Genomic DNA, 27,507 nt, shown 5'->3' with positions numbered 1-27,507 from the left:
TTCACCCACTTATGAAAAAACCTCGTTTTGTTAAATGTAAATGTAGGCCTCGTTTTGTTAAATTTAATCAAACATATTCTTGACTGTTTGGACAATATTTTACATAGAAGATTTAACTTATTCCAACTATGCAATAAAAAACATTCATTTCTTCAAATATATATATATTTACAGATTCTGAAATATTACACTTTTTTTGTGACAAATTCATAGGTATCGATCGAGTTATGATAGATAATATAACTTTATGAGCCAAAATGATGGTAGATTGGTGAGCTTTGTTCTTATTAAAATGTTAGCAATTTTGTTTTTTCTAGATGTGACTTGATTGAGAGATAAAAATATCAATATATAGTTACTCGATTTATCATTTCAAAGTTAGGGGCTGTTTGGTTCATTCAGATCTGAATGAGCATATGTCCCATTCAGCAACAACAACAAGTATGAATGATTCAGACCTAATTTTAGTCATTCAGATGTTTTTCTGTTTGAAACCAAACAGTCTGAAGTCTGAATGAATCAGATGTTTACATCTGAATGGTTCCATTCAGATGTAAACAAACAGCTCCTTATTCTTTTAATACTTTGGATATCTTTTACTATTTCTTTTATACAATGTTATTATCAACATAATATTTGTGAAAACTAAGATTGTTGTTTTAATTATAACTTATAGACTAATTACATCATTTTCTCTCTATTTTGTCGATAATTCGATTATATCACATTTGACTAAGCTATTTTAGTCCATATACAAAACTTGTTAATTTCATATAATATTTCTCAAACTTTTAATTTCAATACTTTTTGAATTTACAATTGGACTTCCTTTTATATTAATCCACATTAAAAAACCAGGACCAAACATTATTATGTGATGACTCATAGAGTTTAAACACGTGAGTCGACCCAAGATGTTTTTATAACATTTTTAAACCTATGTTTATTTTGTCCAAACTACACTAAATAATTGGTTTTTAAAAAACCGTATGGTATCCTTTCAGATTGAACCGTTCACTTAATCCTTATAATTTATGAAATTACAAAACCCAACAATATCTTACAATGCTATATAGCTAAATCCCTTCCTCACATCACATAGCATTGTCACATCTTATATTTTGATTGCAACTATCATCTTACTTATCTATAATCTTCATTATTGAACCTTCCATCATTTAAATGGGTTTTGATGATCTTACTTGAAGATAAACAATTTGTGATATTAACTAGTATAGAAATTTCTTATTTTAATATTGCATGTGATACACCTATACATATAGGGTATGCAAAAAAACCGAAAAAACCGAGAAATCAAACCAAAAAAAAAATAAGAAATACATATAGGGGTGTGCAAGAAACCGAAAAAATCAAGAAATACGTATAGGGGTGTGATGCACTACATACATATACCCGTTTCTAACCACCAGTTAGAAACTGGTTTGGCAGTTTATATGTTGATGTCCGAAATCGGTTACAAGCTGGTTATTTATTTATTAATTCATTGTTATCAACCGGTTAAACGGCTTGGTTATACCCGAAACCGCTTATACCAGGTGGGGGTTTGCTGTTTCAAAACCAGGTAGTACCTGACCCGATTAACCGGTCTAACCAGTTATTTAAACGTTGACCACTAACTGATTTTCAACTAACCAGTTTGTGCACCACTAATGATACAAACATATTACTAAGTAGTAAATGGGTTCCTGTAGATAAAAATCCACAAAGTAAGCCCAATGGGCCAAGCACGTATAATAAATTGCACCAATCTGTTTGTTGAAAAACCCTAGTCCTTATTATTCTTGAAGCAGCAGGTGTTTTGTTATCATCCTCGCGGCGGCCTGAAGATGAAGGTACCTACCTGTCTTTCAAACCTAATTATTTCATCATCAAATGCATAAACATAATTTCACTAGATTAATCGATTTTAATTGTGATAAATGTCTATGTAGTTCAACATTGCAATCCGACAACTGGATGCCAGAAGAAGCTCGAAATTGACGATGACCAGAAGCTGTAAGACATTGATTCTTCACCCTTTGATTTTGTGATAGTTTGTGATGTAGTGTGGTTTATATTATATATTTGATTCGAAGCTTTTGATATTTTTTATGTCTTATTAGTTATTACACTTGTAAACTTGTTTAGCAACTAGCAAATAACTGTTATGTCATCTAAGCCTTTGTGATTAAAATTATTTATTTGTAGCTTTTTGTTGTAAGTGATAGTTGATAGTTAGTTAATTAGTAAAATTTTAAAACTTGTATACCTTGTTTTTGTTCTAGCAATCAAACAATTTGGGTTTTGAATACATTTATTCAAAATAATTTTACATTTAAGTTTATTTTCAGTTTCAACTATTAGTTTTTAACCTTACTTGTTTAATTTATATTATATGTATATAATTATGTTGCCTTTTTATGATGTTTTGGCTATATAGTTCATGTTCTGGCTTTACGTTTTCATGTTTTAAAGTTAATTTTTTTTTGAAAGTTGTAAATAACTAATTATTGTTTTATTCATTTAATCTAAACTAAATTTATGTTTTTGACATTGGTTTTACAGTCGTGCTTTTTTTTGACAAGAGGATTTCTCAGGAAGTCAGTGGAGACGCACTTGGAGAGGTAGTTTTTTACGCTGTCATTGTACCTGTTACTACTCCCATTCCAAGTTATTTAACAATTAGTTTTAATTTGTTTTGATAACAGGAGTTCAAAGGCTACGTGTTCAAGATCATGGGAGGCTGCGACAAGCAAGGCTTCCCAATGAAGCAGGGAGTGTTGACTCCAGGGCGTGTTCGCCTTTTACTTGTTCGAGGTTAGTTAGCAACAACCATTTGTAATATACCTTTCTATATTTTGTTGTTAATTTATTAACAACCATAAGTTTTGTTTTCTAGGTACTCCATGTTTCAGAGGTTACGGGAGGCGTAACGGTGAACGCAGAAGGAAGTCTGTTCGAGGATGCATTGTGAGCCAAGACCTTTCAGTTTTGAACTTGGTCATTGTCAAGAAGGGTGAAAATGACCTTCCGGGATTAACCGATGTTGAGAAGCCAAGAATGAGGGGTCCTAAAAGAGCTTCAAAGATCAGGAAGCTTTTCAACCTTTCAAAGGAAGATGATGTCAGGAAGTATGTCAACACCTACAGGCGTACTTTCACAAACAAAGCTGGTTAGTTCGTTTATTTTTTTCTTTCGTTTTGATCAGTGTTGGCTTGTAGGGTCTGGTCAACTAACGCGTCTGTTTTGTAATTGTTATTATAGGGAAGGAAGTGAGCAAGGCACCCAAGATTCAGAGGTTGGTGACACCTTTGACTTTGCAAAGGAAGAGGGCCAGAATTGCCGACAAGAAGAAGAGGATTGCAAAGGCTAAATCCGAGGCCGCGGAGTACCAGAAGCTTCTTGCGTCAAGGTTGAAGGAGCAGAGAGAGAAGAGAAGTGAGAGTTTGGCAAAGAAGAGGGTCCAGGTTGTCTGCTGCTTCTAAACCGTCTATTGCTGCTTAAACTGCTTTGCTGGTAGTGTTATGAACTCTGTTTCAGGGTATGCTTATGCTGATAATGAGTGAGACTTTTGTTTTGATACCTTTTTGTTATAATTTTATTTGACTGATTATCTTGTATTAAAGTTTTTGGGATTATGGTCTACTTTATGGCTTAATGTATTGTTTCTTATGATGTGTTCCTCATAGTTTATGAGTTTTGAAGTCTTTTGTCAAGTTTTCTTCTACATGAAGTGTTGAAGTTTATGATTAAAATTTGAAGTCTCTGAGTCGTTAAAAATCTTATGTTTTCATCTTAGCTTTTAACGTGTAAAAAAGACAATTCCATAATCTTTGTAGAACAAACAAATTTAATTTTACAATTTTCGTAAGCAGCCGGTTATTTTGCTTATATTTTAGCATAAAGTTGGTACTTTGTCATTTATGTATAAACAAGCATATAATTTGAGCTGCCAAAAATATTTTTAAAGCCTCTAGACTCATTTTATACACCCATAATTACATTTATATCATCTATATCATGAATCCTTTGTGTAGCCTGGTCTATTTGAAATGACGCGAACAGTTAAATTGAAGCAAGTTGACCAGTTTGAGATTTATTCAGTTCTCGGCTTAATTTTGGCGGTTTAACAGTCTAGTTTGTGGTTTGAAACTTGTAATCGATCGTGTAAACCAAATTGACCGTTTACCATAAGTGTTATTTTCAGAATATTGACTGTACTTAACCAACCTGACCGGTTCAGTTTTGTGATTGTCAACCATAGTCAACAGTTACCCGAAATTTTCATTAGAATATATGTAATCTTTGATTCTAAAACATAACTCTGAACATCAACCAAATAGCATCTAAAACGCCCATCAAGAATAAATGTGAACATACACAAATGGTATAATTGCTTGTGTTGTGTTCTGCAATAAACCATACAACAATGGAAGAATCTGGACCAAAAATACCAGCACCACCCGGAAACAAAAGTACAAAAAGAACAAATGATCTTTAACCGTCTTTCTTCCATACAACACCATATCTCCATAGATATATATATAAACGACTCTTTATGATCTACAACACATCTTCTCCGGAATTACTTGTCCAGGACCCGGGACGATAATTTTCTTTCCAGCCAAAGAACCCGGGTTCTCATTTTGTTCCTCACCCGCAGTCAAACTTTTCTTGTTGACTATTCTGAAGATTTCATTCAAAACAGTCAAGAATGCCTCTTCTACATTTGTTGACTCGAGTGCGGATATTTCAAGAAAGAATAATCCTTCCTTCTGAGCAAACTCGTTGGCGTCCTCTGTGGGGACCGCCCGCTGGTCTTCCAGATCACGTTTGTTTCCAATTAGAATGATCACTATGTTTTTGTCCGCGTGGTTGCGTAGCTCTTCAAGCCACTGCGGTATGTGGTCAAATGTTTGGCGTTTGGTTATGTCATAAACCAACATGGCTCCCACTGCACCCCGGTAGTATGCACTAGTCACCGCTCTGTACCTGCTCATTACCAAGTTGAGAAACTTATATATATACACATAATCAAAAACAAAAATAAAATTTGTAAGACCACAATAACAATTTTAAAGATAGGTGATATCATAATCAATTTTGAAGTGTTACAATCTACATATGGCCTAAAGACAATAATAACATGTCTTGAAACTTTATTTAACAAGCTAAAATGAAAAGGAAAAAAATGCATACCATTTTGGAAAATAAGTTTTTCTTTGTACGGTCCTGACAATACATAAAACAGAGAGATAAAAATGGCAATGGGAAGCTGACACAGAAAACCCAAAGTACAGTCCATCAACATAACATCCACAAACGGATCAATGATCTACACTGCACCACCATTCAATACATTGAAACAAGAAAAACTTTAACGGTAGTTACCAAAAATTTATGCAATTGAACTTAATTGCATAAAATGTGGTAATACTCGTTAAAATGCCTCTAATTGCATTGTATTGGATGGTGGCGAGGTGGGGTGTAGTCGTGTAGATCACTGAGTCATTTGTCAATGCTATTTTGACTGATTGTACTCTAAACTTCCTATTTCAAACCTCACAGCACCATTTTTCTTCTATATTTCATATATTATCCTTTTGCCATTAAAAAAAACAACTTAGTTTCCAACTTATGAATCCGCTACTCGCAAATCAAACTAAAGATCTAGATCAACAAAACCACACATTACTCGCAACAACAATGCAAAATCAAGTATAACCCACATTATATATAATATATATCACACAAACCCTAGAAACATAAGCTAAACTATGAATCAGTAAAATTATACCGTTCCTGACCGGCAGTGTCCCAGATCTGAGCTTTAACAGACTTGTGGTCAATAACGAGTGTTCGAGTCTGAAACTCGACGCCGATTGTAGCTTTGGAGTCCAAACTGAACTCGTTTCTGGCGAATCGAGCGAGTATTTGTGACTTACCGACAGCAGAGTCTCCGATCAGGACCACTTTAAAAACGTAGTCGATCTTCTGGCTGGGATCAGTGTATCCACCACCGGTAGCCATTGATGGATCTGTAAAATGTGCAGATCTTGGTAAAGAATAATAATAATAATAATAATAATAATAATAATAATCAAGAGTAAGAGTGAGTGAGATATGTATCTGAAGATGTTGACATGCGGATGTTGGCCTCGCTTCTTTCTCGGGCCTTTTAGATTTCGTGATCTTTCAATTTTCAGTTTTTTAATAATATCTTTTTTGGTGGTGTGATTGATTGAGTATATAACACTTTGTTAAGTTAAAAAGTTATGCCGGTATAATGGTTGTCAAAGGCATCCAAATCCAATAGTATGGTTGGAACTTAAAGTCAAACTCTAAAGCATGTGTAGGACACAGGTTCCCTTCCTTTCGTTTTTTTACAGTAGTGTAAATTCACTTGTTTTCAGTTGAAAAATTTTATACGTAGTGTAATTTTTAGCTTTTTTGGCCGAAAATTTGAGTCCGGCCCCCCTTGTTTGTGAAATTTTGTATACATTTTGAGCTCCCCCGGTGCCTCAGTCCAAGCTTCGCCGCTGGTGTAGGCCGTTTAAGACAACATAGTCTGGCCAGAATGTTGCAACGAGGCTCTCCAAATTTGGAGAGTGCAATGACTTAAACACATAAAAAGTCGCCATCTAGAAAAAAAGAATATGGTTGTTCACGAGCTGAATCAAACCGAGTAACTGTTTGCTTGTGTTTGCCTCACTTACAAATTGAACCAAGCCGATTGGCTCATTTATAGAGTGAATATCGAACCAAGCATTTTTTTATCACACATCGAGCGATTTCCGAATATTACTTGTTTTATTCACTTTAATAAAACTTAATAAGAAACAAGAAGTTGGAAATAATGTATCTAAAAACAAACTAGTAATTTTTAGACAAACGTATGGTAGCTTATAAATTTCTATAAGAAAAAAGTTTGAAGTTGAATATAATGTATATTCAACTGCAAACTTGAAGCGAATAAATAAAACTATAAAACTGATAAAATAAGTGAAAATTTAAAAGGGTCTAGAAATTTTATTTATATGTATATGTGTGTGTGAAATTAATTCAAGCCAATCAAGCCGAACCAAACCGACCATACCTTCGCTCGTGCTTGGTTCGTTAACAGACCGAACTGAGCCAATCGGCTTATTTACAAACCAAACCGAAACCGAAAAAACAATTTTTAAGCGAACGACGAGTGATTTGAACAACCCTAATCAAGAATAACACTATTGCGTTGGCAATAAAACTAAATAAAATGCATGGACATAAAGAATACATACTACACTCAACCATGAATACGTGTGGTTTAGTTGTTGTGCATGGTTAGGTTAAAGTGGAACATTCATGTTTTGAAGCTTTCTATCTTCAAGTGATGTTGATATGAATAATAGGATGTGATTTGATGTGTTTTGTTGGTACTATTTAGACGGTAGTAGATTTAAGATTCTTCGTCACTATGTGTTAAAATGGTGTGTGTTAGAATGGACCGAGTTACAAAATTATATTAAATTGCCGCAACTCTAAAAATAATGACATAAGAACTACAATAAATTATAACATGACTAAGTAATATTGCAAGCAACTAAACCACCATAGTAACTATTTTTTAACTTAAAATAAGTTTACGGGGGTGTAAAATAATCAAACCTCATAATTCACGGGGCCACCAATTGGTGTAACCAAAGAGATTGAACTATTGCCTCACATTATGCATAAAACCTTTGGCATTTGGAGTGTAAATGATTTTTATTGCAACATTGTACAACAATAAAACTTAGGGCACCCGTAATGAAACAATATGCCATGCTACCTAAGTTGAAAAACGTCTTGCACACTATTACGGATACTCGGATAGGCGTTTTTGGGACGTTTTTGGCAAGAGTATTGGGCAAAACATGATGCCGGTGTAAACTTTAGTTTTAATTATTCTTTTTTGGGTCAATGCAATCATGCTCCCTCACCCAACTTAAGTTTTAATTGTTCTTTTTTTCTTTCTTTTTTTTTTTTTGAGTAAAGTGTCATTTTTGTCCTTGTGATTTGACAAATAATGTGAATTTAGTCCAATAAGTTTATTTTTTGCATATGGACCATTTACGTTACCAGTTCTTGTCAGTTACATCCAAATCACTAACCGCGTTAAACTTTATCATTAAGTCAGGGATGTACATGTTTTTTCACTTCTTTTTTATTATAATACTTATTTAAGTGAAATGTGTTTCGTCCCTCTGGTTTGTCCAAATCTGCAGTTTTAGTCAAGTAGTTTCAAATTTGCACTTTTCTTGTATGTGGTTTCATTTCACTTGCAATTAAACCTGAATTCCCTAATCTCGTAAAGTCTGGTCGTTAAACTCATCAGTGTGCCCTTCACATGAGGGACAGTTTTGTTCCTTCTTTTTTTCCTTTTTCCCCAAATACACCTAGCCCCTCACGTGAAGGGGGTTGCGATTAGGACTAAGGTTTATTTGGGGGGGGGGGCGACAAAACTGATCGTCACATGAGGGAACGCAAATGGGTTAACGACCAGAGTTAACACGATTAGAGGATTCGAGTTTAATTGCAAGTGAAATAAAACCATATGGAAGAAAATTGCAAATTTGAAACTACTAGAGTAAAACTGCAGATTTGGACAAACCAGGGGGACGAAAATCGCATTTCACTTAAATAAATATTATAACAAAAAAATAGTGAAAAGACATGTCTACCCCTGACTTAACGATAAAATTAACGGGGTTAGTGAGGATAATTGGCAAGAACTGGGAAACGTGGAGGGTCCATGTGCAAAAAATAAACTTTTTGGACTAAATTCGCATTATTTGTCAAACCACAAGTATAAAAATAGCACTTTACTCTTGTTTTTTTATTATTATTTATATTCCAAGTGAAACAATCACACTTTAATTGTTTGGGGTGCTCTTCCAAGTGAAAGCCACGTGTTAGTGATATAACGGGATATTTTTCACCCTTTAGTAAAACCACCACGTAAACTTGGTTAACCTTTACATCAATTATCACATTATAAACTAGCAAGTTAATTTGTTCACAACTAAGTATGTGATTTCGAATTATGATATCTGAGCAAGTTTATTTGTTTCATACAAAGATTATACTCTATTCTATTGAAACAACTTTATAAAAATGAACTAAGGTGACACATAAGCAGATCTACGCATTAAAGACGGGCGCAAGTTACACCTATGATTTTTGTTTAATAGTATATATGTCGCAGTGAGTTTTTTACACAATCCCATGGAACAATTAACTTGGATAGCTCGAGCCCTTAGTTCATTTGGATTACATAACCGATCTGTTGGGAATTTCGGTTCAAGGCGTTACTTGGCATGCAAGGTTAAGTAACAAGGTTTAAGGAGTGGATAATTATATACAATTAAATGTGCTTAGATTTAGTTGTTAGTATAATTATTATGTCATTTAGCAATCCTAGTTGTAGTCTAAACGTGATAGGTTAGATTATAAATACCCGTGCTTTGGGGTTTAGAGATTGTAATTGGGTAATTGAGTTTTGTGAAGTTTCTCAATAATAATATTCGTGTTTGGGTGTTAGCCAAATTAACGAGTTCGTGTTCGATACCTGGTACCAATTCCATTAATTGCTTCTTTCTCAATAATATAACAAGCATATTTGGGTGTTTAGCCAAATTAACGTGTCTGGGTTTTGAGTTCGTGTTCAATTCCTAGTACCAATTCCATTAATTGGTATTAGAGCGTTATTAATCGACATACCTGGTAAACCGACGTATTGGTCGGACCTGTGCAATTGAAGGTCGGATGTAACGATTCCGGCAACTCCAGGTATACCCTAGCCGGAATATACTATTTACGTGTTATTTAATATTGATTATATGAGTTATAGCACGTTTATACGAATATATATGGTTCACAGTATGAATCATACTCAATTATATAGTGAATCATATTGGAATTACAATTAACCAATGAACGATTATTGAAACCCGAACGAATCGGGAATTACATTATAGACGAAGTATATAATGTTTAGTGATATTTACGAGGTATTAATGCTTCGGGATAAGTGAATTATAGCACAGAAAAAGGATTTCGATTTATTAGTACGTCGGTACGATAAACGAAACCTTTAACACCAAACCAAGCAAGAGACGATCAATCAAACCGAAAAAGATGCGTAATTATTAATAACATGATGTTTTAATGTCATGGGTTAAGTTTTTAAAGTTTTTAAATCAGTTTTATATAAATTTTATGTTAACCCGAAAAACAACCATTTTAGGCCCGTTTTAAGCCGAATTACGAGTTTAAACGAGAAACGAACTGAACCAGATTATCCACAACATTATCCGGATTGCGTAATCCGAATATGTGGCTTAGAATGGATTTGTGGGACCCACCCCCCACCCTTATGGTGGACCGATCGGTCCCTTTACAATCATAATCAATTCATTTTTCTTTTTTTTACACATCAAAACTCTCTCAACTATCTAAACCCTTCTAAGTTCATCCAAAAACTCAAGTTCTAACCAAGATTTGAAGGTATAACATATGTTTTTAAGCTTGAATTTTGCTTTCTAACTTCATGATCTTGAGAAAAGGAGGTTTCAAATGTAAAAATGGGTGAAAACCCGAGTTGAAACCGATTCTCGCATGATCAAGTGATGTATACAAGTTATACAAAGGATCTTGATCCAAGTGATGAGTTAAAAGAGTTTATAACGAATTTTTACGGTTAAAATCTTGTTAAAATGAGTTTCCAAGTGAAAGATGGGTGAAAACCCGAGATGAAACCGACTCTTGCATGATCAAGAGGTGTATACATGCTATACAAGGGATCATGGTCCAAGAAATGAGTAAAAAGAGTCGGGAATGGATTTCTACGGTTAAAACCTTTGTTTTTACTTAAAAACCGACACTTTGAAAGAAATGGTTTGATTATTGGTGTAACTTGCTTGGTATAGTGATATTGTGCTTGTAAGTGTTGTATCTAGCGGCTAGCAAAGGCTAGAAACCGAGATCCTTGCGATCTAAAGCTAGAAAACACAAAATAGTTCGGTTTTCGTGTGTTATGAAAAAATGGACAGATTTACGTGTGCTTAGAGTCGGGTCACGAAATTTCACAGAGATGATCTACACATGAAAATATGAGATCTGTGAATTTTTGGTAATTTTTGGATAAAAGATGAATATTTGGTGAATTTAATGCCCGGTTTTGGCCAAAAATAGTGAAAAATAGCAAAACATGATGAAAAATTCCGGAAAATTTAAGATAAGCTTTTTATAACATATAAAAGTCACCCACAAAATTTGAGCTCAGTTGGAAAAGTCTAAGTAGGCTTTTCGGTGAAACGAGTTCTAGGGCTTTCTAGCTCGGTTTTGGGTGAAAATGGCTTGAAAAATAAGTTTTAAATTCTGGAAAAATTCCAGAAAGTTATGAGGATGATAAAGATCATCCCAAAAAAATTTGGGATTTTTCTAAAGTGTTTTGGCATTTTTGATATATTTAGTGTTTTAACAAGATTTAAAAATAGATAAATAAATGTAAATGTAGGAAAATAAATCTGGGAAAATTCCAGAAAGTTATGAGGATGATAAAGATCATCCCAGAAAAACTTGGGATTTTTCTAAAGTGTTTTGGTATTTTTGATATATTTAGTATTTTAATAAGATTTAAAAATAGATAAATAAATATAAATATAAGAAAATAAATCTGGAAAATTTTTACAAAATTCCTTTCTGTCAAATTAAGTTTTGTGCAAAATTTCAAGACCCGAGACTAATCGGGTAATTATTTGTGCTAAAAAGAACATAAAAACAAGTTTTTAAAGCTTAAAACGTGTAAACCGGCAAAGTTCGCATAAGCGAGCTGACTGGTACATGAAAACTCTAAAAATAGACTATTTCATAAATCTAAGTAAATTAAGTAAAAATAAATCATCCGAAAATAATCCGGATGATTTGGGTAATTTTACCCGATTATACCGTTTCCGGCACCGAAATACCGGAAACGGGCCCCACGGCCAAACGGGGTGGCAAACCGAGCTATAATTTCATCACCTTAACTAAATTGACTGTCAAACTCTAAGCAATGTCAATCTGAGTCCTTAGAAGTGTCACGGGGTTAACATTGTCCCCGAATCGAGTACAGTACTGGGTTAACAATGTTCCCAGATGTACCGATTGATATGTATTTAAGTTATGGGAATTATATAGTAACGACTAGATATTATATTACAGATCCAGGCACGTAGCTGTTCCTTATATTACTCACCGACTCACAAAAAGGTGAGTTTTCACGAGCCCCTTTTAATGAATTGTTTTAATTATATTTTCCCGGGGCGGAAAACATGTCTTATTTAAAGTATTTAAGTACATACCGATCGTATGGAAATACTTGTACATTTATATATATATGGACTGATGCATAGAATATATAAAATGTTTATAATGTGTTATTGTTCTGGGGTAACATAGTTCCCAGGGGTTATTGTTGTTCTGGGGTAACATAGTTCCCAGGGGTTATTATTATTCTGGGGTAACATAGTTCCCAGGGGTTGTTATTGTTCTGGGGTAACATAGTTCCCAGGGGTTATTATTATTCTGGGGTAACATAGTTCCCAGGGGTTGTTATTGTTCTGGGGTAACATAGTTCCCAGGGGTTATTGTTGTTCTGGGGTAACATAGTTCCCAGGGGTTATTATTATTCTGGGGTAACATAGTTCCCAGGGGTTGTTATTGTTCTGGGGTAACATAGTTCCCAGGGGTTATTATTGTTCTGGGGTAACATAGTTCCCAGAAAGTTATTGGAAATGTTCTGGGGTAACATAGTTCCCAGCATGATTATATTGTTAATAAATGATTATTAAAATGATTTGTCAGTGTTTATTTAAATTAGTGAAACTCACCAACTATTCGTAGTTGACCCGTTTTCTTTACATGTTTTCTAGGTATGCCCAAGTTGGATTGATTGATGTGTGCTTAACTATCTGTGCTACCTGTTGGAAGCTTGCTGCTCTTTGTTTTGTAATGAATTTATTAATGTCTTATCGGTAAAATATGTGTGTAACACCTAGACAGTAATGAAACTCGCAACAATGTAATATGTTATAAAGTAATGTAGTGGTATTTTCTTTATAAGCAATGCTGTTGATATCAGATGTGTCTGTTGCATCCCGTGTACGTTTCCGCTGCGGTTACGGGGTGTTACATCGGAGTATCCTGTGACGTGAGGGAACTCCCACTGGCCTTCAAGTCATCGTCTGCGTTCATCGGAAAACCTGTGACGTGAAGAATTCCGGCGAAGATTCTTGCAATCAGTGTTCGTTTGGCGTTTCGTTCAAGACCCGTGTCACATGTGACATTCGTCAAATTTGAGTCTCGAGTGCTATTGTTTAGTAAACTTTTAGTTTGTAAAACCGACTCAACATTTTAGAACCTTTCCTTATTATTACATAATATTATTATATATCTCGATCACCAATAAATCGATGTTTGTCATGTTATAGTGTCGTTAAGAAAAAACATAAGGGGTAATACTTGTCATTTTCGAATCTATATTATCATGTCTTAACTTTAAAACCTTTTCATAAAATATGTAGAACTTGGAGGGCATTTTATGTAAATATGTATAATATATTTAAACCAAAAAAAAACCTAAACCTAACATCTTTAACATCCAGCCGCTCTCTTTCTCCTTGTTTGTTCCGACGCCGTTTTCCGGCGACCGGAATCGGCTCCGTGACATCGGCGACGCACCATCACCTCACCTCCCCTTTTTCTCCAACACCACCACCTCTCTTTCACTCCCCCGCGTTTTCGTCGGCCCCAAAACTCTCCTCCCTCGTTTTTCCGGTGACCGGAAAACCGGCCACCGGTGTACCGACGTAATCTACTCCGGCTCTCTCTCCCTCTCGCGACACTCGCTCTCCCTCTCTGACGCACTCTCTCTCTCTCTCTCTTACCGCCGTTCTCTCTCTCTCTAACTCTCTCTCTCTCTCATACGTTTTTCCGGCGGCCGGAATTTGGCTCCGGCAACCCTCCGTGCCTTCATCTCCAACGACCTCGTGAACAACTAATAGGTAAACTAACAACTTTGGGTTTAATTACGAGTTTTATTTACAAATCGTTATCTTGGTTCGGTTGGGTTGGTACGTTAGTCATTAAACTAAAGGTCTCGGGTTCGAGTCTCTTCCTAGATCGGTTTCGATATTATTCTTATACTTAACAAATTTATTGTTACTACTAATATTAATATCACTACGTAAAAAATTATTATTATTATTATTATCATTATTATTATAAATATAAAAGTTGTTATTATTATAAATATTAAAGATCATATTATTATCCATTAAAAGTCATATTGTTGTTATTAATTATTAACAATAATACTATTATATTTATTTTGTGAACTCGTTTAGAAATCGAACCAACATCGTGTATGGTATCATTATTTACTATCAATATTATTTATTATTATTATCATTTTTACCAACAACATTTTAATTAATACTAATATCTTGAGTTAAGTGCCATTTTAGTACCTGTGGTTTATCCAGTTACGCAACTTTAGTACATATTCTTTATTTTGTGCGAATGGCTACCTCAGTTTCAAAAATCTAGCATTTTTAGTACTTTTTTTGTAACACCATTTATTTTGTTCGTTAAATCAGGGGCACTTTGGTAATTTCACTATTTTCTTCTCACCACCGTCATACCACCTCCACCACCATGTCAACACACACACTAAAACTTTTCCGGCGCCCGGAATCCACACGCAGCATCGTGAACGCACACCCCCCCACTTCACGGCGTTATCAGTGGTCTTCCTCCTCCACCTCTCTCTCACCCAATCCGACATTTGCACAAAGGTACTAAAAATGCAAGATTTTTGAAACTGAGGTAGCCATTTGCACAAAATAAAGAATAGGTATTAAAGTTGCGTAATTAGACAACCACAGGTACTAAAACGGCACTTAACTCCTAATATCTTTATTCTTTAACTACTATTATTAATATTATACTATATTAGTATTATTATTAATAATTATTGTTATTATTATCATCATCTTTATCTTATATCTATATACATATATATATATATATATATATATAACCTATCTTTTTAGAATTATTATTGTCATTACTATCATTTATCATTAATAATATTATTATAAACTTTATTATCAATTCATTTTATGAAAACCGAACTCTTGATTTAAAACCCGTCTCATTTCTATTTAATATTGGTTTAGTTATTTAAAAGCCCCAATAAAATAATATTATTTTTATTTTAATTACCAATTAAGTACGAGTCCTTAATCATTAACAAATTAACCGATAATCCGATTAACAACCGAACATTCTTGTCCAATGTTTCAAATGTAGTTTCAACTAAAGTTCAAGTTCATTAATATTTTATTTATTCGTTTCAATTAGCTTTCAAGTCGGATTCGTTCGTTTCGTTCACCAGCTTTTTATATGTCGATCATTTATTATTTCCGATTCGTCAATCGAGGTGAGTACTTTCATACCCCTTTTTCCATCTTTCGTTTTTGGGTGACATTTCATACTTATCAAACTAAATGCTTTATTTACTTGAATCTTTAAACCCACAAACGTGATTGTATACTTTACTTAAATAAATGCTCGATTTGGTGTTATATGCTTACATGCTTAAATGTTTATTGCTTTGGCGGGTAGCCACACTTGAATGCTAAACTTTGAATGCTAAGGCAGGTTGGCCTCACAAAATCCGATCTATTTGGTATCCCCTTATAGACGGTATCGCGATCCGAATCGAAATCCCGAATCCATTTGGTATTCTCTTATGGAGGGTGTCGTTAATGTATTCTTATTAACGATAACTATTTAGCATGAGGCGGGTAGCCTCATGGACACTATGATCCGAGTATACTTGGTTGTTACCATTTAGAAAGGGTCCGAACTATTTATCTTTTGCATATCTAAATTGTTATTATTTATTGTTTTGTATACTAGTTTTGTGGCTTTTTATTACTATATACTTATATGCTCAAACTTATGAATTGCTCACCAACCAACCTTTGTGTTGACAAACTTTATTTTATGAAATGTTACAGGTTTGACTTTGGTTGACTCGAGGACTTGATGAAAACGTTACCAAGACCATTAGGATATTAGTAAAACTAACAATATAATTGTTACTTGTATTCAAATTGTTTGTGTGAACGAGATGTGTTGATTATTGATTTATGAAATAAATGAGCTGATTAAATATTGTCACTTTAAATAGTGTCTTGTGTATTTGGGCAATCGGTTGCACCCCGGCATGTTCTGTCGCCTTTGGTCGGGGTGTGACATCACAAGACCTGCAATCGGAACCGACCCGTGACGTGAGGGAATTCCGATCGGTGAGCAGCAGAAAACAATTGGATTCTGAATTAACGGTGTGCGGCAAAGCTGAATATTCACGGTGTTCGGCGATTAAAATTACATTAATATCGGCGACCTGTAGTGGTGGATTTTGGGATTTACTCAAGTGCGTAACCTGCAATTGTTTCTTGCAATCACTTCTTCAATTATAACCTGTTTTGTAAAGAAGTGTGGTTATCGAGGTGGTATCATTCAATTTTTCACGTGGTTGTATTAGTTTGGTTTGACCAAGGTTGGTACATTGGATCTTGGTGCTACTATTAAAACAATTGACACTTTGACAGAATTATTATTTGTCAATTGTGTTTAAATTGGTGAAAGGTTGTGGTGATAAAAAGAATTGGATAAAGACTTATTCAATATTTTATTAAGGTGATTTGGTTGTGTAGATAAATCAAATCACGTGTTGGAACCAATGAATTGAGGTCACGATATTTTTCAAAAAAAAACTTATAGTCATAGAACCAAGATGGGTGACGCGAACCAAGCAAAAAAGGAGACGATCTCCGGGTCGTTTCAGTGTCCACGTTTGACGAAAACAAACTACACGATTTGGAGTATGCATATGGAAGTTATTTTTGGGATTCATGGAGTTTTGGATGTGATTGACCCGTGCTCTAATGACGCGAAGCAAAATAGCATTGCGAAGGCGCTTCTGTTTCAGTCGATTCCCGAGGAACAGATACTTCAAATCGGTAATTTTAAATTGGCAAAAGAGATGTGGGATTCCATAAAGTCAAGAAATATGGGCGCAAAACGTGTGAAGGATGCTAGACTTCACACGTTAATACGTGAATTTGACGGTTTGATGATGAACGAAACCGAAACCATTGACGAGTATGCCTCGAGAATGATCGTGATCTCTTCTAAAGCAGCCACACTTGGACAACCGTATGAAGAAAGGAAGCTAGTCCATAAATTCTTCACAAGCCTGCCGATCCGGTTTATCCAAGTTGTAGCATCCCTCGAGCAAATGTTAGACCTTAAAACAGTCAGTTTTGAGGATGTTGTCGGGAGGTTGAAGGCTTATGTGGAGCGTATAAAAGGGCACGTGTTGCGTTCTGAATAAGGTAAACTTTTGTTTAATAATTCTGAATCCTCTTCGAGTTCGAAGCAGTTTTCTCGCGAATCGAGTAGGGGGCGCGGGAAAGGTTCAAACCGAGGACGTGGTAATGGACGTGGAAGTCAGAACCGTGGTTCACAAGGAGGGTCCAACGAAGGGGATAAACTAAAGGGTAAAAAGGATTACTCGGAAGTTCAATGCTTTCGTTGTGATGAATTTGGTCACTTCGTTTCGTGGTGTCCGGTACGAAGGAAAGAGAGGCAAGCACATTTGGCCGAAGCAAAATAAAAAGACCTGTCCCTCTATATGGTGCAGTGCGTTCAAGAAAAAGTGTAATTGAATGAACAGAAGGTTATACCAAAAGATTACGAGGGTGGTTCGAACGAACAAGACTTGTGGTATTTGGATAACGGTGCGAGCAACCATATGACGGGTAATTTATCTTTTTTCTCTGAGTTAAATAAGCGTGTTGGTGGCAAAGTTAAATTCGGAGATGGGTCTTATGTTGATATTTGCGGGAAATGGTCGATATTGCTAGTCGGTAAAACAGCGGAGCAACAACTATTGACCGACATTTATTATATTCCTAGTTTACAAAGTAATATTATTAGTCTTGGGCAGGCAACGGAAAGTGGTTGTGATATTCGTATGAAAGACGATTACTTGTTGATGTATGATGATCAAGGAAAATTGCTGATGCGGGTTACTCGATCCAAGAATCGTCTGTATACGATTAAATTAAAGACAGGGAAACCCGTGTGTTTACAAGCCCGGATTGATAACGAGAATTGGCTTTGGCACGCGAGACTAGGACACCTAAATTTCGAGTCTATGAAACAAATGGTGAAAAATAATATGGTCGTTGGAATACCAAAAGTTGATCAAGAAAATCAAATTTGTGACTCGTGCTTAGTCGGGAAGCAAACGAGGAAACCGTTTCCGAAGACGGCGACTTTTAGAGCAACCCGAGCCTTGGAACTAATCCATGGTGATTTATGCAGGCCCATTACTCCTAGTACCATAGCCGGAAATAGGTACGTGTTCGTCTTGATAGATGATTTTTCTCGTTTCATGTGGACTTTTCTGTTGAAGGAAAAAAATGAAGCGTTCGACACCTTCAAGCGATTTAAAGTCATGGTGGAAACGGAAAATAGTGAGAAAATCAAGACGTTTCGAACCGATCGAGGGGGAGAATTTACTTCTCGTGATTTCAATCGATTCTCTAAAAACGAGGAGTTTATTCGACATTTAACCGCTCCATATACACCTCAACAAAACGGAGTTATCGAAATACGGAACCGCACGATATTGGATATGACTCGGAGCATATTAAAAGTGAGATTGGATCCAAGTATAAAAGTTCTAAATTTGAAGATGAAGAAGATTTTGATGCTACGAGATATCGAAAGATTGTCGGGTGTCTCCGGTACCTTTTACAAACTCGTCCCGACTTGGCGTATTCGGTAGGAATCGTAAGCCGGTACATGCAAAGCCCGAAGCAATCTCATGCAACTCTTATAAAGCAAATTCTTCGTTATATTCAAGGTACTCTCGGTTTTGGTATTTCTTACACTCGTGGGAAAAACGTGTTAGTTGGTTATAGTGATAGTAGCCATAACATTGACCAAGACGATGGCAGAAGCACTACGGGGCATGTATTTTATCTTGGGTCTTCACCAATTACTTGGTGTTCTCAGAAACAATGTACAGTTGCACTCTCATCGTGTGAAGCAGAGTACATGGCGGCAAGCGCAGCCGCGTGTCAGGCGATTTCGCTAAGAGACTTGATAAGTGAGTTATTCGACAAGGAAATTCAAGCAATGGTGTTACGTATCGATAATACATCAGCAATAGCACTTGTGAAGAACCCGGTTTTCCATGGAAGGACCAAACACATTAAATCTCGGTTTCACTACATTCGAGAATGTGTTGATCGTGAATAAGTAAGCGTCGAGCATGTTAGCGGTGTTAAGCAATGTGCCAATATCTTGACGAAGGCTCTTGGGAGAATCAAATTCAAGGAGATGCGAGAATTACTTGGAGTTGAAGACTTGTCGGTTTCGAGTTCGAAATTCCGGGGGTGATTGTTGGGAATTTCGGTTCAAGGCGTTACTTGGCGTGTAAGGTTAAGTAACAAGATTTAAGGAGTGGATAATTATAAACAATTAAATATGCTTAGATTTAGTTGTTAGTATAATTACTATGTCCTATTATTTAGCAATCCTAGTTGTAGTCTAAACGTGATAGGTTAGATTATAAATACCCGTGTTTTGGGGTTTAGAGATTGTAATTAGGTAATTGAGTTTTGTGAAGTTTCTCAATAATAATATTCTTGTTTGGGTGTTAGCCAAATTAACGAGTTCGTGTTCGATACCTGGTACCAATTCCATTACGATCTTCATATTTGCAACTCATTTGTTCGTTTCTTAATCATCAAATTTATGCAATTTTCAAAGTTAACAAGGTGAGTCCATAGCACCTTCCGAAGTATAACAACGTTGTCACCAAAGGGTTGCCACAGTTTTAATTGAATGTGCACTCCGCCACTTCACACCTGTGACACCTCCTAACACACATTAATGTATATTCAAAAAACATTGGCATGTTAAAATGATTTTAGCTATTTTAGGTCCAGCATCTATTCGGTCTTTCTAACATTGCTCGGAAATAGTGAAAGTGAACATGTCATGTGTCCTATTTATACCCATTAAAATAATAGTGGCCATGAAACCGACTACACGCACCAAATTCGTACTTGTATTTTGGCACTTGATAACCTCAACCCTCGATAATATTTGAATTATATACATACACACGCTAATGCAATTCGGGTTGTACATTGATACATACCACGTAAATAGGAAACAAGAAATATTAGATACGTTTAAGTAAATGTTTTGATAAAACTAAAAATGAAAAAAAAAAGTTATTTTGTTCTATCATGTATCAAAAACGCTACACAAACTAACAAATATACGAGATAAAATCTAACTCATGTGTCCAAAAACATCGATCAACTTTGTTCCCCGAGGTTATATGAAGAGTTAAGACCGATAACTTTATCATTAAGGAACGACCTACTTTTACAAGTCAAGATATTAAGTTATTAACTTACCAAAAGATGAGAATGCAAAAACATCAATATGTTCACAATAATGTTAAGAAAGAAATTGTTTAGAAAATGTATGCTAGTTAGATCGAAAGCATAGCCTTTTTTGCTAACTTGAGAACATGGAGATAAACTGTAGTTTAGGTCAAACATATCCCACCCACCCCACCCCACCCACCAATATATATATATATATACACACACTAGTTTGAGGCCCGTGTATTACACGGGTAATTGTTGAAAATTTTAAATTTTGACCATTAAGTGAAATACATTCAAGAAATTGATTATATATTGTTAATACAATTACATTTAAATTAAAATTACATAAATTACATAACTAAGATTACACATATATGTTACAAATATGTAAAAAACTTCCTTTTACACTACATTTGTGATTGTATTAGCAGGTATACATTGTTTATCAAAAATCAAAATATTTAGTCTATGTCTGCTTGTAGCTATTAATAAAGTAACATATAGGTCTGCTTATAACTCTTGATATGGTCATATAATTGTCCGTGTATCAAAAAAGGTTCTCCAAGTACATACTAACTCTAGATAAATGATAATATATATCTATGATACTAATAAAAAAAATATTCATACACATAAAATATCATGTCATTTGATAATATCTGCTCATGTTTATAAAAAAACATGATTATCTCAAAAACTATATACCTGAACTTTGATGATATAATCATCCTTAGAATCTTTACAATTTGAAATTGATTGATCATGATAAATTTGTTGTTATCAATATTCTGTGTATGACAAATGTTTTAATTAACTTTTATATTTTACAATTAAAAATTGTATAATTAAGCAAAATAAAAACCAAAAATTTAAATATAACAAAATAATTTGTTTGTTTCATATGAATGTAATTGTCAGGAAAATGAAAAATACATACTAACATTAAAACCATGTTCAAATAATAGTGATTATTCTGAGTTAGAAGAATATTATAAGATTTAAAGTTGCATAAAGTGAATGTAGTGATTCTTATATATAATCGTTGAAAGTAGGGTTGTCACTTTTACCCGTAACATAAAATCCAACTCAAAAAACCAGTACCTGAACCCAAATTAACCCGACCCCGAGAAACTCGAACCCAAGAAGATACTAACCAGAACCTGAACATAAGTAATTCGGGTTGGTTCTTGGGTCCGAATTCTAGGTTTCGGGTTAACCTGAAAACTTTTAGTTTTAAAATCATATGTATTTTTAGGTATTAAATGCTAAGCCTTAGCCGCTGACGTTATCAGGATTTAGTCCAAATTGATTGTTCTCATTCCACATATTATGATCGAATGTTTATTGTTTATTATTTTTAATATAAACCATAAAAAACACTAATAACTAATCGTCTCTTGTCAATTCATATGAAGAATACTTATTATATATTAGTAACGATTTTGTTGGAATAAACCTATAATTTTAATGTCATATATTGAAATGACTTAAAAGATAAGGACCATATATGAAAATTGGTTGAAAAAATGTGAGGAAGGCTATGGTATTGACAAGTGGCAAAAGTTGTATGCTTTTATTAGAAGATAATATATATATAATATATATATATATATATATATATATAATTATATATATATATATTATGCTGTTTGTCATGGTAAATCCCTTACATTGTTGAGACGTTACGAGCCTCATAACACATCTCCAACTAACACGAAAAAGGGTAGTACTCTAATTTTGCATGATAACGCGTACACACCTGGTTTCTCTACACACATTAATGAAGAGACGATTGATAAACGAGCAATGTTTGTGTAGAACATGCACTTACCATTCTTTAATCGGCTTACAATGTGGCGTGTGAGCAAAACTAAATACACAGCGATTGGGGTAGCGTAAAATACGTATTTGTTTATAACATGAACGATTAAAGAAGCATAAAACATCTATAAAATGATTGTTTTTGTTATTTTCTCTTAATAAAATTTTGTAAAAATGTATTTTCAAATAAAAACTTGAAAACGGGCATTAATAAGTTAATAAGTATTGTTTAGGATTCCTTTTCTTATAACTTTTCAATAAGTTAATAAGTTACAAAAGTACAACTTATTAAGTTTCCCTCCCTCATCAAAAGAATCTCAAACACCTTATTCTTTTTCAAAAAGTTAATAAGTTAAAAGTTGGGTGAAAATAACTAATTTCATAACTGTAAGAGCTTAAAAGCTAAGACTATGCATAGTAGGTGAGAAATTTGGGCGACGAGTGGGTTTTGGGGGCGATAACACCACCCTTGATGCAAAAGGGGAGAAGTGTGTGTGTGTGGTGGGTGTGGGGTGGGGTGGGTGGGGGGGATGGGTGGGCTACAAATCCTTGTTTGTGGTGTGTGATATATATATTATTATTTTAATATGTTGTGTGTGATATATATAATGAGCTACAACACCACTACACAATTATAACAAAAACCAATCATTTACTGATCAGGCGTCACATAACGCAAGTCATCTCATTTTGTAGTCATCCACTACACATAGCTAATGATCAAGTTATTCTATAAAGGGAGACAACATGAGAAAAATGAAAAATGATTTTGGTTTAAAAAATATCTACTAATAATAATAATAAACTAATAAAAAATATCATAACTCAAGTCAAAATATATAAAAAAAAACTAAATTATTTATCACATTAAAAAAAGATACAGGGCTGAGGAATAAAGATTAATGTCTTTTTTATTATTGTGTTTTTTGTTATTTACGTCAGTGTTCGCGTCTATTTTTCGTTGACATTGTGTCATTTTATCTTGATATTGTGTTATATCACTCAAAAGTGTGTAATATTTATGATCAATTATGATTTTTTTTATTTATGATTGTGTTTATTGTGTATTTTCGTCATTTTGTCTTTTTACTCGACATTGTGTTTTTTTTAAAGGAGAAAAGATGGGAGAAATATTTTAGTTTTTATTTATATTTTTAATTATAACTTTTTTACTTTTTTTGATTTTTTTTAAATAATGTTTTTAGCCATAAATCTTTCTCACACTTTTGATTTTTGTCTTTTTTTCGTACTTTTAACTTTTTCCTAAAAAAATAAATCTCAGATTCTTTTATACAAAATAATATTATTTTACAAACACGTGAATTTTTTTTTCGAATGGTGACTTTCATAGTTAGCTAGCACTGCGTGACTAAGTCGTACCCACCACCCCAATCAGGCCAGCTATGTTGACATGATTGGGATCCATCGCGTTCCCGGTAAAACCCAGTTTGCTCACCTCGCCCGGAGGCACAGCATGTTTTAATGCTCTGGAAAAATCCGGTCGGAATCAGGAATCGAACCCGGGACACCCGGGTCATCAAATATTCATATTTAAGAAACACTTGTTTGTTATTTTAATTATTACATATAATGATAGGTATATAAAAAAAATCAAAAAAAGAAAATATAAAAAAGTTAGTTATTAGTCGAAGAGATAGAGGGTGGGTTTGTGAGTTTGCTTGTCCATGTAATGGTGCGGTAGTTCCAATACCGTGACAAAACCTTCACCACTAGCATCTCCATGTTTTCAGATTCCTTCCTTCTCTAAACAATAATATTAATATTAATAACACTCTGTCTCATCACAATTGAATGCTTAGTTAGTTACAACACCATGGCCACATCATCGTCATCTACATCTTCTCTTTATTTTCCGGCCACTTCTGCTGCCGGAACTCGTACTTCCTTTCATACCGCCACTGCATTCATACGCTGTCGCCGTAGCCGTAGCCGTCAGCTCACTCGATTGAAGGTTAATAAGTCCGTAATTCGATCAGATTTGGACAGTGATGTTTCGGATATGAGAACTAATGGTACGGAATTGTGCTGATTGTATTAGGTTATTGATTAGTGATTACTATTTGATAATTAAATAGTTTATGTTTTGTTGATTTATTTCATAATTACTTACGAATTTTATATATGAGAATGGAGTTTGTTGTTTAAGGTATCACCGATTCACCAGATTTTTCGACTTGCGGTATTTGTTAAGACTTTTGACGAGATTACGTAGTTTTATCACAAGAGGTTTATGATTCCAATGTTTTTGGAACATGTTTTTAATAGAGCCGAGCTCGAGTTAAAGATTCCAGCTCAACTTTGATTTTGAGTCGAACTAGCTTGGTATGAAGTTCGAGTCGAGCTCAAGCTAACCTTGGCTCAGCTCAGCTCGTTAACGTCCTTTAAGTGTTGTTCCCTGCCGCATCGTGCTGGCACTAATGTGATTATGTGGTGATCAGTTTGTTACTTATGGCTCTTTCATTTGCTGGTTTGTCAGTTAGGTTTCGCATCTATCTTGTACCGATACTGTAATTTGGGACATTACCTGAGTAACATGGCCTAATAATTCTTATTTCCTACTTAATTTGATGAAGAGCATAGAATTATTGCCTTAATGGACAATAATATTTGAATTGTGATAATACTTATAATTACTGGATTAATATTGTGGTGGTGCCTAATGAATCAGTGCTAAGTTGCTGTGATGTTAACTTTATTGCTTTATTATCTTTCTTTTTAGTAACATGACATGGTTCTGAGTCCAGATTTGCTTGTTGTGTTGTTAAATCGTCAGCTCCAAAAGGATTATTTCCACCAGAACCTGAACATTATCGGGGACCCAAGTTAAAGGTGGCAATCATAGGTGCTGGCCTTTGCTGGCATGTCAACCGCAGTGGAGCTATTAGATCAAGGGCATGAGGTATTTAACAACTTGATTGAAAAGAACAGTAGTAAATGGTTTAACTATGCTTTACCTTGTTTGCACTACACGAGTTCACTTCAAATTTTCACCACAATGCTTGAACTTTTTTAATTCTGCAGGTGGATATATACGAGTCAAGGACCTTTATTGGTGGAAAAGTTGGTTCATTTGTCGACAAACAAGAAACCACATTGAAATGGGACTCCATGTTTTCTTTGGTTGTTACAATAATCTGTTCCGTCTTCTGAAAAAGGTGAAATTCCTTTGCAAATTCTGAAACAATTATCACAAACTCACAATTGAGATGAAATTATCCATCTGTAAGAATTCTTTGATAAGTTTTCAATGTGGCTTATTTGTAACCTAGGTTGGTGCTGAAAAGAACCTTCTTGTCAAGGATCATACTCACACTTTTGTGAACAAAGGAGGAGAACTTGGCGGTAATTTTTTATATTTAGTTCGGAAGTATTTTAACTAATTAACTTACACATTGGTGTAAAGTAATTATGATGTTAAAATACTTAACATATTTTTTAATTCATGTATCACATTGCAGAACTTGATTTTCGCTTTCCTGTTGGAGCACCATTACATGGGATTAACGCGTTTTTTAACTACAAATCAGCGTAAGGTAACATCATATTTATGCAATTACAGTCTTTCTGTAATGATAGTAAAATATGAAAAAACAACCCATTTGTTAATCTGTTAAATAATCGTATCATGATATGCAGACATATGATAAAGCCAGAAATGCTGTTGCCCTAGCTCTAAGTCCAGTTGTGAGAGCACTTGTCGATCCAGATGGAGCTATGACACAAATACGGAACCTAGATAACGTAAGAACCATGATCCAAGATTGATATTTTTGTTATTTTCTTTTATGTAAGTTAATAAAGTCATTGCCTTTGAATGTGGCTTTTTCAACAGGTTAGCTTCTCTGAATGGTTTATGTCTAAAGGGGAACGCGTACAAGTATTCAGAGGATGTGGGACCCTGTTGCTTATGCTCTTGGATTTATTGACTGTGATAATATCAGTGCACGGTGTATGCTCACCATTTTTTCATTATTTGCCACCAAGACAGAGGCCTCATTGTTGCGTATGCTTAAGGGTTCTCCTGATGTCTACCTAAGTGGTCCTATCAGAGATTATATTATAGAAAGAGGAGGAAGGTATGATTATATCAAGTTACTTAGTTTAATCGCGGACAACAATATGGAATAATTAGTATACTGACAATAAGACCTTATATCAAGTGCCTTTATCTTGTTTTGGGAAAAGAAATGTTATTTATTGCAACTACTAATATGGTTATGCTAGTTCAGGTTCCATCTCAGATGGGGGTGTCGGGAGGTTCTGTATGAGAAAGTCCGCTAATGGAGACACGTATGTTACAGGGCTTGCTATGTCTAAGGTACAGTTACTCTCTTCTATATTTGTGATGTAGGTGTTCGTAGAAAGGTTTTAAAGCTTACTTATTTATAAGGATGTTGTGGTTACAGACTTTGTAATTCTTTTAAAAAAATAAGACTCATATACAAAAGGGGTGGTATGCCTGATTGTGGTAAATGGGGCCTGTTGTCAATTATCAAAATGATGATATGTGGTCTAAGCTGCCTTTTCCACTCTGCCAATTGCTGAAAATATTTTGCTTTTTATAGGCGTCTGGCGTTCAATGGTCTGTCTGATTACTAACTAGTTTCTGCAATTTGGCACAATAGTGCTGGCTCAATAGTTGGTGCATGACAGGTCGAGAACCAGTGGCACCACTAGTTTTTATTAAAAATGATAAAATCCATCAATGAGGATGAAACACATCAAGAAAGGATTAGTAAAATAAAAGTTGACTTAACTTCCACTATGTAAAGCTTTTTATAGTCTTAGAGATAGTAAGTGCACATCTAATATTATTTTTTTAAGAGTCCTTTCCATAAGACCCATTTAAAATTTATTGCAGTTCCTTTTTAATCCTTAAAACTTCTATAATTAATTTAACCCAACTAATATGTTCTAATCTTACATGACCTGGAAACCTGCTATAGCAGCTTAAACATGAAAAAAAGTTCATTACATAAACCATAAAACTTTTGCCCAGGTTTCATTTTTTTCATTTGGAACTTAAATGATACATGCACACACACAACACACACACAAATATATACATATATGTGTGTATGTATATATAAACACTTTGTATCTGATGAAT

At 34.5% G+C, this 27,507-nt stretch overlaps 2 protein-coding genes and 1 pseudogene across 2 annotated transcripts; 2 read left to right on the top strand and 1 right to left on the bottom strand.

The window, feature by feature from the left end:
• The first annotated feature begins 1,955 nt into the window (after positions 1 to 1,955).
• LOC143583837 (small ribosomal subunit protein eS6-like) lies at positions 1,956 to 3,687 on the top strand. Its single transcript, XM_077066036.1, has 5 exons — positions 1,956 to 2,016; positions 2,566 to 2,624; positions 2,709 to 2,817; positions 2,900 to 3,172; positions 3,265 to 3,687. Exons 1-5 carry the CDS (start codon positions 2,004 to 2,006, stop codon positions 3,483 to 3,485), a joined length of 675 nt encoding a protein of 224 aa, XP_076922151.1. The 5' UTR covers positions 1,956 to 2,003; the 3' UTR covers positions 3,486 to 3,687.
• A 506-nt stretch (positions 3,688 to 4,193) lies between these two features.
• LOC143583838 (ras-related protein RABA4a-like) lies at positions 4,194 to 6,068 on the bottom strand. Its single transcript, XM_077066037.1, has 2 exons — positions 5,798 to 6,068; positions 4,194 to 4,992 (listed from the first exon to the last, which is right to left on the bottom strand). The coding sequence occupies exons 1-2, from the start codon at positions 6,028 to 6,030 to the stop codon at positions 4,557 to 4,559; spliced, it is 669 nt and encodes a 222-aa protein (XP_076922152.1). The 5' UTR covers positions 6,031 to 6,068; the 3' UTR covers positions 4,194 to 4,556.
• A 17,956-nt stretch (positions 6,069 to 24,024) lies between these two features.
• On the top strand, positions 24,025 to 26,715 carry LOC143583836 (zeta-carotene desaturase, chloroplastic/chromoplastic-like; annotated as a pseudogene).
• Positions 26,716 to 27,507: the final 792 nt, after the last annotated feature.

This window comes from Bidens hawaiensis, unplaced genomic scaffold (assembly GCF_021521415.1).
Source record: "Bidens hawaiensis isolate Kalapana, Puna unplaced genomic scaffold, B.hawaiensis_p1.1 tig00032555_1, whole genome shotgun sequence".
NCBI classification, from domain to species: domain Eukaryota; kingdom Viridiplantae; phylum Streptophyta; class Magnoliopsida; order Asterales; family Asteraceae; genus Bidens; species Bidens hawaiensis.
This window is presented reverse-complemented; position numbering and strand designations above follow the sequence as displayed.

What these genes read in the sequence shown, in the direction of transcription:
- LOC143583837 (XM_077066036.1), top strand. An exon ending in GTGGAGACGCACTTGGAGAG is followed by an intron (nt 2,625 to 2,708) that starts GTAGTTTTTTAC and finishes TTTTGATAACAG; the next exon opens with GAGTTCAAAGGCTACGTGTT. An exon ending in TCGCCTTTTACTTGTTCGAG is followed by an intron (nt 2,818 to 2,899) that starts GTTAGTTAGCAA and finishes TTTGTTTTCTAG; the next exon opens with GTACTCCATGTTTCAGAGGT.
- LOC143583838 (XM_077066037.1), bottom strand. Translation starts at nt 6,030, where the DNA reads ATGGCTACCGGTGGTGGATACACTGATCCCAGCCAGAAGATCGACTAC. An exon ending in GACACTGCCGGTCAGGAACG is followed by an intron (nt 4,993 to 5,797) that starts GTATAATTTTAC and finishes GGTAATGAGCAG; the next exon opens with GTACAGAGCGGTGACTAGTG.